This window comes from Ursus maritimus, unplaced genomic scaffold (genome assembly GCF_017311325.1).
Source record: "Ursus maritimus isolate PB19 unplaced genomic scaffold, ASM1731132v1 scaffold_1, whole genome shotgun sequence".
NCBI lineage: Eukaryota > Metazoa > Chordata > Mammalia > Carnivora > Ursidae > Ursus > Ursus maritimus.
The window spans coordinates 7,195,112-7,206,344 of NW_024423343.1; the positions used below are offsets into that span (position 1 = coordinate 7,195,112).

An 11,233-nucleotide genomic window follows, 5' to 3' on the forward strand; every position below is an offset into this window, starting at 1 on the left:
GAACACACGTGCACGTGCACGCAGACGCACACACAAACCCCTCTGCTAATTTACATCTTTGTCTCAGCCTTTCCCCAGGAACATGATGAGCATTTACCAAGAAGAAATGGGCTGGACTCCATCATTTATCAAGACCTGCACAAAAGCTGGGGTGGGGGCAGGCAGGCTGAGCCATGCAGAGCGACAGCCCTCCACACCTTCCCCGTTGAGGGGCTGTGGGAAGCCAGGTTCCTTCAACTTCTGGGCTGAACGCTGAATCCCTTAGAAGGACTGAAACATCAAAGGAGGAAAAGAGCCAGGGGGCAGATGTTCCGCACGCTCTGGGTGACGGGAACCGAGAGCTGGCCTCCAAAGGGCTCACTCAGGATGGCACACGACTGGCTCATTGAGACAAAAATTCAGCTGGGAAGGCTTGTTTCAGGGTGAACATGAGGAAGACGACCTCTTCGTAATTATCCGATTCATACAGACACCCGAACTGGGGTGAGCCATCAGGGCCGACGCCCATGCTCTGGAGGTCTGAGTAGGCGCAGCTGCCCGTGGCCAGCAGAGCGGGCTCCGACCAGGCCTCGGGGCCTGGGAGCCGCTTGTTGAGGTACACCCCCAGGTCAGCCCTCTCCTGGGGGTCAGTCGGGTGAGTGTAGAGCAGCCATTTGTCTGAGGCTCCTGAGCCCTCACGGGGGTTGGGAAAACTGATGACACTCCCGTGGCAGCCGTGGGGAGGCTCCACGAGCTTCCTCACTGTTTGGGTCTCCTGGAAGTCGAGCCCCTCGTTGGTGCTCTCAGCCTGGACCCGGGCTCTGAGGGGGCTTCTAGCATTCAGATACACCACCCTCTGCCTCGCACCCCCTACTTCAGCCACTTGGCACTCCAGGGTGTCCTGGGCCACAAAGTTCCCTCTCTTCCATGTGTGCCCGTGGTCATGGCTGACGAAACAGAAGGCAAATGGGGAAGGCCCCTGGAGGGAGTGAAGGTTCCGGTAAGCGTAGGCGGGCACCACCAGACTCTGGGTCTTGTTGTGCAGCTGTAGACAGTGCCCCGGACCCACCGCAAAAGTGGCCCATTCCTTGTGGGCTGCGCCGATGGCAGGGCCGGTGAGGTCTCTGGCCGGGCTCCAGGACCTCCCGTGGTCCGTGCTGGTGACCTGGCACAGCCGTGTCACGTTGACCCTGGTGTGGAGCTGGTGGTGCTCGGAGACCTGCCCGGGGATGGCAATGAAGAAGAGGAAGAGGGTTCCCGTTTTCTCGTCGTACAAGGGGCTCGGGTTCATGGACCGGTGGCCCTCCAGCTGGGCTTGGGCCACCACCTCCTGAGCATGCCACTGAATGTGAGGGGACAGAAAGGAGGAGAAGAACAACTTTAAAATGGCCGATGCCAGTGCCAGTGCCAGGAACTGCAGTGTGGGGAAGGTAAAAATCAAAGATCACCAAAAAGAGCTGTCCATGCAGCACTCATTCATCTGTAAAACGCCTCCGCCGAGCGGTGGGAGCCAGGACCCCCTCACTCCCTCCGAGGCAGCACCCTCTTCATTTCAAGAGCAACATACATTACAGGGCACCTCCCGTGGGCTGGACCCCAGCATCCAAGGATGTCTCAGACACGAGCCGTTGCCAGCTTCATCCTGGTTCCTCGACCTACCAGCCCAGTCCAGCTTCCCAATCTTGACAAGTAAAGCCCTGGAGTAATTACAACAGTCTGACCAGTGCGGGGCAGACAAAGACAATCACCTCCCATTTCTACACATCTTAGTCTATTAATGCAGCCGAGCAGGGGCAGCACCACCACACCAAGGACTCACACTGAGTTTCCACAGTCCCTGAGTCTGAGTCATACATACTGCAGCTCTGTAGTCTATCCCCATCCATTAATAGCTCTCCACTGATGGATGATTCTAGAGGTAGATACTGTGCCAAGCGCAGGACGTCTGTTGCCTCATCTAATGCTAACCCCTAATTCCTGGGGGACAGGTGTTACTAGCTCCGTCTCATGCCTGGAGAATGAGAGGCTTAGAAGGGGTAGATAAGTTGCCCAACACCATACCTCTGGTAACTGATGGAACCAGTACTTGACCTCAATCCATCTGCTTCAAACCTGATGCTCTGGATAGCTACCGTGTAATAATTACCACAAGGTAATGATAATATTAAGCCCTTCAAATGTGACAAGCCAGCCTTGGATGTCTTCATCAAAATTAACTACTTGGTCTACATGCTGGAACCTCAAGACACAAACAATCATTCCAGCCTTCACCCTGCTCCGTAGGTTAATTTTACTAAAAGGATACAACCCCTCCCCCATTGTGTGATACTAAACTTCTCCTCCCTTAGGTTTTCAGGGATGTAGGAAGCTTTCCAAACATCAGTCTCCTGACTGACTTGTCCCATCATGCAATAAAGCAGATGCAGCCAGGCCAGCTGGACTTGTTCACAGTGATCCCATGTGAGTTCTAGGTGATCACCTGGGGACACCTTCTCTGCCCCATCCCTGATAGGTCTCTGGGTCCCTCTTTGGATTCAGTGTGTCTTGTGCCTCTGTTTTCTAGACCTCAGCCATCTAAGGATGGAATGGTCCCTGTACTCCCAGAGGAGCCCTTGTAGCCTCACCCTACCTTACCTGGACACGGTGGGTGGATGCATCATAGCTTCCTCTGCGCAGTACAATCAGCTCTGCGTGCTCGTCCTTTTTGCTCATCCGCTTTTCTGCGAAGGCCAGCAGAGTCTTCTGCTGAGGCAGGTAGAGCAGAGCGGGGATTCTGTAGGCACGGTCTCCTGACTGGAACACCCTCTCCTTCTGCAGGACAGGGCAGGATGCCATGGGGCTTGGAGGTGGGCACAGGATAAGAACATGAGTCTCTTGCAGTCACAACCTGAGATGGGGCCACAGCCTTTCTCCCAGGCAGGTGCTGCTCACCCCACAGGCAAGCCACCCAGTGTTGGGGTGGCCTGTCCTCTCACCACATGGGGTTCATCCCCTTCTATTACATTCCAAGAGCCTGTCTACCAATTGTTCACAGGCCTCCCAGGGAGTTTGGCAGCAGTCTGTCCGTGGGACGCTGGAGAGAAGGTATTTGGAAAAGAGTATTTTGTGCTGTATTCTTATTATAAATTAATAAACCTTCTTACGACAGATTTGTGATAACCTTCAACTGCTTTTTCCAAACCCAAGTCATCAATCAAATGCTAAACCTTGGGTAGGAAAGGCGCGCTTGCCGAGCGGTGCTCTGCAGCTGTCCAACTGCCAGAAAATGACACATGGGAGGGTTTTTTTTTTTTTATAACTGCAGAGCCCTAGAAAGTTGCCTTAGAAAAAAGAAAAAAAGGTGGGGAAAAAAAGGCCTTGATTCTCAAGGCTTTCCTCCCCAGGCTGCCTGGAGCTAAGACCCAGCGGCACCCACCATGTGGGCTCCACCCCTGGGGCAGGGAGGGGGTGTTGGGAATGGAAAAGAGGGGCTCCTAACAGCTCACACGGGCTGGAAGGGTATTCCGGACTATAAGAAAATAAAAATAAAAAATAAGTATTTGACCAAAAAGGGTAGGGACAGCTGGAGATGACTTGGGGACTGTGGATGACAGTGGTCTCCGTGCTGGGCCACCTGGTTCCCACTTCAGGGAGTGCTGGCTGCAGAGCAGATGGGTTCTCAGCTGTCAGCTCTGAGGAGGAGGGACAGGACTGACATCAGCTGAAATAACCGAGGTCGTACCCAAGGAAGGGCTGCCTCTGATGACCAGCCTGCCCAGAACAGAAAGGCCTGGCTCCCTTGCCCCTCCTGGGATGCTCTGCAGGGCCGGCCCAGCTCCAGGGCTCCCATGGGCTCAGCTGAGGCTTGCCAGAGACTCCCTCTGCCCGGGCCTACTGCCTTGCCCTCGCTCCCACTGAGCTGACCCGCAGGAGGTGCCCCCATCAACTGTCCTGTCCTGGTTCCAGAGCCTGCTTCCTGGGGAGCCCCACGTGCAATAGGCCTTTGGTGGGGAGGGGAAGTAGAAAGCGGGGCGAGCACTAAGAGGCACACAGCCTCTCCTCTGTATACCCTTTCTCCTTCTTGCATCTTTTCCTACCGTGGACATGTATTATCTATTTAAAACTTAATTTAACATTTTGGAGAAATGAGTGCAATCTATCAGTATTTTATTCAATCCATAATAAATATTATTGTTAGGCCAATATGACAAAACACAACGAAGAAGGGTAATTGCTGCACAAGGTAAAAATGTGTGATTGCCTCAACGTGGATGGAAGGACTAAGTCTTCATGGCAAGATCTAGACCCACTAACTGGAACCCAAGGACGCAGAGGTTAGTAGACACAACGGCAGCGAGGGTGAAACTTTGTTATGAAATGTAATGGGGAAGAATCAAGTATGATTACAAATAAAAATGAAATGGGGGAGAAAGAGGCAGTTTAACAGTGTTCCCTAGAAAACTGATCAAGGGTTTATTTAAGCTCTTAGGTATTTATCTGGGAGCGGAGTTGCTGGGTTCTGTGGTACTTCCATGTTTAACGTTCTGAGGAGCTGCCAGACTGTTTTCTACATCAGCGGCAACATTTTACATTCTCGCCAGCCATGTAGAAAGGTTCCAATCTCTCTGCATCCACCCTGTGTATTGTGTCTTTTTGATAACAGCCATCCTACCGGGGTTGAAGTGGCATCTCGCTGGGGTTTTGATTTGCATTTCCGGATGACTAACACTGGTGAGCCTGTGCTCCTCGGCCATCATGACATGGATGTCAGCCTGGAGGCAATGGGAAGATGGCAAATTTGTTTAGGCAAGGGAATGGTCTAAACTGATTTATTTTTTAGGAAGTCCCTCTTTTGGCTCCAGGGAAGAGGGGGGCAGGCAAAAGATGAATCTGTTGCAAGCTCCCAGATGAGATAAAATAAAAGCCTGGATGAAGCAGAGACAGAATGATTGAAAGAGGAGCCGGGCAAGCAGCAAACTTAACAGAATTTGGAGGGCAAATTAGGGAGGAGCGGGGAATGCCCAGCTTAAAGTATCCGGAATTGGCTTCCATAGTGTCTGTCGCTGTTTTCCAAATTCCCTCCTGAGACCCTGCTCTCCTTTAGGGTGGGGGCAAATGCAGTCATTCATGTAGTAAATGTTTATTGTGTTCCTACCTCGTGCTCTGCATCATTCTAGAAACTCGAGATGCTTTGTGCATAAAAGAAAGGTCCCTGGACTTGGGGGGTTTGTGTTCTAGTGGGGATGGAGAGTTAAATGTATAGCCAAGTACAAAGAGTGCTCACTAGGACCAGGACCTGTCTGAGCACTTGGCAGGGATGGCCTTAGCCCTGCCCTCTGAAAACCTGCGGGGCCGAGAGCCGTGCCCCTGTGGAAGAGAGGGTGGCATGCAGGGGGAGGCTGTGGACACGTGCTAACCCAGTCCCACACAGGCTGCTTGTCTAAGTATCTGTCCCATGTGTATGTAGAGCCAAAGTGGGCACAGGAGGGCAGGTGTGGAGGAAAAGGAAGCTCTGCATGAACTCAAGGGCTCCTCTCTATTCTCAGCAACGTAGCACCAGCCCAAACTGGCACGCCTGCTGACAACACCGTCCCCGAAGGTCTTCCCAATCATCACAGCAACACTTACATGGCCTTTATGAAGGGCCGGCACTCTTTTAAGGGCTCTACTATATTTCTAATATTTTTTTTGTAAATTGTATTTATACCTGTTAATGTTTACAATACAAATGACAAATATGCTTTCATTTAATACCCACGCCACCCCCACGAAATAGACACTACTTTTATCCCATGGTATGGATGAGGAAACTGAGCTCACTAACACTGAAGTGTCAGAGCTGGGACTCAAGACACTTTTAACGCCCTGCTGTATTGCCTCGGGGAGGAGTTCTGGAAAATGCCATCTTCCCGCACCTCGTTACATTTCTGGTGGTGCTTTAGCACCCCGTGCAGGTAGCTGACCCATCTGCACCCAGCCCTGGCTCCCACCACAGCAGTGGCTTGAGACCAACACAGAGGGAAGAGAACTGAATTAGGAGTCAAAAAATCAGGTTCCAGTCCTAGGTCCCCTTTTTGTGTATCTTTGGGCAAGAACCTACATCCCTGGTTTCTGTCTCCCCACCTAGCAAGAAGGGAGCTGTAGGGGGTGACTGTGCAGGTGCGCCTGTGTCTCCAGTGGGGGCTGACTCCTTGGGGGAGGGGTGGGCAGGGACCTCAGCACAAGCTCACCTTGGGCGCCAGCTTCCACACAGTTAGTGGGGTGACAATGTCAAGTTGAACTATGAGAAACCACCATTTTGTAGGTCAAAAATGGTTGACTAGCAGCAGTTTCAGATGGTCCCTCCTAAGGTGACCAGCGGCTGCCATGGATTGTGGTCTTGTGGGGCCCAGGCCCAGAGCAAAGCATCTTACACAAGGAAGCTCACTTCTCCCCACCCAGCCCACGAGGCTGGCTGCAGCGCTGCCATCTTGGATGTGGGGAAACTGAGAAGTGGGTCAGGGAGGAAGGAAGGTACCGCATGAGTGGGTGGTGGAGGTGGGTCGGTGTGAGCCCGGAGCTGCCAAATTCCAGAACCCACACCCCTAACCACGGGGCTCTCCCGCCACAGGACCCACAGCTGAGACTCAGATCAGAAAAGACAAGTGGTCCTGCCTGCCTTCTCTCTCTCCTGCTAGGAACACAACCTTATGGGCACCTTGCAAATCCCAAGGCCTCCACGTGCCCACTTTAGGAAGATGCTTTGGCAATTCACAGATTTGCATAAGCACCTGTTACGTGCCAGGAAACAGATAAACAGATAAGCCCTGGTCCCTGCCCTCAGGAGCCTATAATAATAAGTGAGAACCAATCATTTGGGAAAGGGGAGAAAGAGGCCCACTTTGCAGCTCTTCTGAGAGAAACACCCCTTGTTCTTGGGTTAGTGTTGGGTAGAACGTTTGCCTGTTGGCTACCACGTTGAAATGCCGTCTCTCCAAAGAGCAGCAAAGCAAGCGTGTGGGTCAACAAGCCTGAAGCTTGGGCAACTTCTTTTCCCAAGAAAACCCTATTTCCAATGGGTTCAACAACTCAGCTAGGGCCCAGCACTTTGCGGGGATTCCTACCCCAGGCTGCGAGGAGCTTTCTTGATCCCCATGACAGTCCACGACCACGGATCTGCCTCCTGGAAGTTCAGACCAGCTATAACGTGAGGGCAGAATGAGGAGTTTTCCTGAGCTGAACAACGAGACCCTTCTCTGCAGCCTTCCCCGTCCAGCAGGTACTCTGGGCACCCCGAGAAGAGAGTGGGTGCCCTAACAGGGCATTGAGGGTGATCAGCTGTCATGCTCTTTAGAACCGTCGTGTCTAAGACATTCCCAGTATTGCTCCATCACTTCATAATTACCTCGCACAGAAGAGCTCTTGTTTCTGTTAACAAAGGAACAGGTGGGTCAATTCCAAGAGAAGCTGCTCGTCAGGGAGAGTGTTCCAAGTGGGATCCTGGCGCCTGGGTGGGAAGTCAGGGTGTGGGGCAGACGCAGTGGGAACCCAGCTTCTAGAAGAACAGTGGGGCTCCTGCATTCCTCCGGGCTAGCCTCGAGTCTCAAGGCCGTCCTCTATGGGGCCAGTGCCTATATACATCACAGGGAGGTCCCGACTTCTGCCACCCACTCATGTGCCAACACGCTCCAGGGTGATGCCAGTATACAAGCCCAGCCTTAGCCCAGTTAGGACGCTCGTACTCATTAACCAGAAGGAAGTCTGCCCAGCTCTCTGTACAGTCATAGTGAATCAGAACGAGCCATGGGCAGCCTGAGTCAAGCTTGCTTCTCAAATGGATGCATCAAGCAAAATGTGTGCACAGCGGGGAACAAGCTTCCCAGGGCGGGGCGGGGGGTGGGGGGGACACAACCCGGAAGTGGAGGGGGAAGGGCCAGAGCAAGGGCTTGCTCTCGTCTCCTTTCCTGGCTCTGTCAGGGCCAGCTGGGAAAGGGGGGCAACTTTTTTGACCTCTTAGAAACCAGTTTCCTCCTCTGAAAAAATGGGAGAAAAAATATCACAGTGACTCCAAGCTGCATGAGAGCAGAGACTATACGCCTCATCTGTTACTACGACCCAGTATCAAGAGCAGTTTCTGGCACATCACTGGTGCTCCATCCATGCTCATCAATAGAGTGAATGAATAAGGTCTTTCCATGTCATACATTCCAGATCATACAAGATAAACCCATCTAAATCTCTTAACCCAGCATCTGGCACTTGGCAGGGACTCACTAGATGCTAGTACCTGGCCCAGAGCCCTTTTCTTCTGCACCCACTAGAACAAGCCTAAGGCTCTGTAGGCCAGAGTTCGTTCCCAGGAGGATGAGACATTGGCTAGCACACAGCCAGAAAATACAGAGCTTCCTTGACTTACGATGTCGTTATATCCCAAAAAGCCCATCATAAATTGAAAATATCCTAAGTTGAAAATGCATTAATACCTCTAAGCACCACACATCATAGCTTGGCCTAGCTGCTTTAAATGCTCTCAGAACACTGGCAATACCCGGCAGGTTGGGCTAATCATCTAACACAGAGCCTATTTTATAATAAACTGTTGATTATCTCACGTAATGTACTGAATACTGTGCTGAAAGGGACAGACAGAATGGCTGTGTGGTCACGGAACGCTTGTCCATGTATCAGGTGTTGACCCTGGTGATCGCTGGCGGACGGGGAGCTGCTGATCCCGAGAGTGGGTGGACTGCACATCGCTAGCCCAGGACAAGATCCAAATTCCCAACTCCATGGATGATTTTTACTGAATGTATATTGCTTTTACACCCTCTTAATGCTGAAAAATCCTAAGTTGAACCATCGTAAATTGGGGACCACCTGTGTAACCCACCTCACCACAGTCCACCACCAGACAGTGTGGGTGAAGCTGAATGAGCTGGAAAGATCAAAAGGCAGCCCAATTCCACTCAAAGTGCACTCCCTGTCACCGTCTAGGACCCCGGGGTGAGGGAGGTCTTCCTCATTCGTTCTCTTTCCTTCCAGTGGACAAAGTCCTTTCAAAGGACCATCAGCTCCAGACGGATCCAGTGGCTCAGAGGCAGGTATGGACACACCTTGGCACCTCTCTCCCCGGGGGTGCCTCACAGTGGAGTGTCCCCTGGATGGTCGGTTCTAGGTTCCCTGTCCTGCTCTGGTCTAGAGCCCTCTCACTGTTCTCAGAGGAACAGTCACGGTCTGACCCTGAATTTTTCTTTGAAAGCCCCACCTGAAGGCCAGCCCATGTGAGAGACCCAGTAAACCCCACCCCCCAGCTCTGACCCACACCCCGTGGTGGGAGGTCTGGGAATTACCCTGAAGCTGATACCTTTACTAAATTCTTCTTATCTTCCAGCTAACTCACTGGGTCACAGAAGAGCTTTTCAAAGGGGGTTATAGGCCCCTGGGTGGTGCAGTTAGTTAGGCGTCCAACTCTTGGTTTTGGCTCAGGTTGGAGTCTCAGGGTCATGAGATCGAGCCCTGCATCAGGCTCCACACTTGGTGTGGAGTCTGCTTAAGACTCTCCCTCTCCCTCTGCCCCTTCCCCCCAAGCTCTTTCATGCACTCTCTCTCTCAAATACAGAAATAAATCTTTAAAAAATAAAATGTGTTAAGAGTAGCAGTAGTAGCTGGTTAGAGAAATTGTGACCCATCCATAAAATGGAATATTAGGCACCAATTAATGAAAATCATGTTTCAAAGACTAGATCATGCACAAGAAAATGCTGGGATGGTTTGAAGTATAAAAAGCAGGATACAGGGGCGCCTGGGTGGCTCAGTCAGTTAAGCGTCTGCCTTCAGCTCAGGTCGTGATCTCCAGGTCCTCGGACTGAGCCCCACAACGGGCTTCCTGCTCTGTGGGGAGCCTGCTTCTCTCTCTCTCTCTCTCTCTCTCTCTCCCTCTGCCCCTCCTCACTGCTCATTCTCTCTCTCTCAAATAAATAAAATCTTTAAAAAAAAAAGCAGGATACATGATGGCATACAAGGTAGGATCCCACTTTTGTAAATGTGTATATTGTACACTCAAAAATCTATATAAAATAAACAAAAATTATATCAAAATATCCATTGCCACACCCCCAAAACTTAGCACAGGGCATGGAACAAAATTAATTTCAATTTATTTAATTTATTATTATTATTTTTTTTTTAGAAAGAGAGCATGCAAGGGGTGGTGGGGCAGAGGGAGAGGGAGAGAGAGAATCCCAAGCAGGCTCCATGCTCAGTGCAGAGCCCTGTGTAGGGCTCAATCTCACAACCCTGCGATCATGACCTGAGCTGAAACCAAGAGTCCAACACTTAACCGACTGAGCTACCCAAGTGCCCAAGGAGGGAAAAAAAATTTTTTTTTCAAGATTTATTTATTTATTCTTGGGGAGAGAGAGAGAGTCCCTAGCAGATTGTGCTGAGTGAGGAGTCCATCTCGGGGGCTCGATCTCACCAACCTGAGATCAGGACCCGAGCAGAAATCAAAAGTCTGAGGCTCGGGGCGCCTGGGTGGCGCAGTCGTTAAACGTCTGCCTTCGGCTCAGGGCGTGATCCCGGCGTTCCGGGATCGAGCCCCACATCAGGCTCTTCTGCTATGAGCCTGCTTCTTCCTCTCCCACTCCCCCTGCTTGTGTTCCCTCTCTCGCTGGCTGTCTCTACCTCTGTCAAATAAATAAATAAAATCTTTAAAAAAAAAAAAAAGTCTGAGGCTCAACCAACTGAGCCACCCAGGCTCCTCAGGGAGAGAGAATCTTAAGCAGACTCCACACTGAGTGCAGAGCCCAATGTAGGGCTTAACCTCATGACCCTGAGATTACTACCTGAACTGAAACCAAGAGTCAGATGCTTAACCACTGACTGTGCCACCCAGATGCCCCAATTTTAACTAGTGGTGATTACAAGTGGTATTTACTGACTTCTTTGTATTCCTCTAGGTGCATATGAATATTATTAGTTTAAAAAAGTATTATTTTTAAAATAATGGTAAGTAATACAATGAAAGGCTTTAAAATGTGGCTTAAGGGTACCTATTAACTCTATCCTGGCCAGATCACTGAGTGGGGATATATGGTTTCAAAAGGGCCTAAAGAGCTTATAGAAATGGGCTTGATTGAGCATGCAAATTTAACTCCTATTTGACTCCAAGGGATCAATTGGTTAACTCTTCAAAAGTACTCACTGAATATCCATACTACCTTGGGGAGGAGATGGAGAGAGATCGTGGATGAGGTCCCAGAGCTCCAAGTGCTGATTATTTCTGTGGGTAAGAAAG

At 50.9% G+C, this 11,233-nt stretch overlaps 1 protein-coding gene across 1 annotated transcript; it reads right to left on the minus strand.

Moving 5' to 3' along the window:
* Positions 1-382: 382 nt before the first annotated feature.
* Positions 383-2,814, minus strand: NEU2 (neuraminidase 2). Its single transcript, XM_008690548.1, has 2 exons — positions 2,614-2,814; positions 383-1,321 (listed from the first exon to the last, which is right to left on the minus strand). The coding sequence occupies exons 1-2, from the start codon at positions 2,812-2,814 to the stop codon at positions 383-385; spliced, it is 1,140 nt and encodes a 379-aa protein (XP_008688770.1).
* Positions 2,815-11,233: the final 8,419 nt, after the last annotated feature.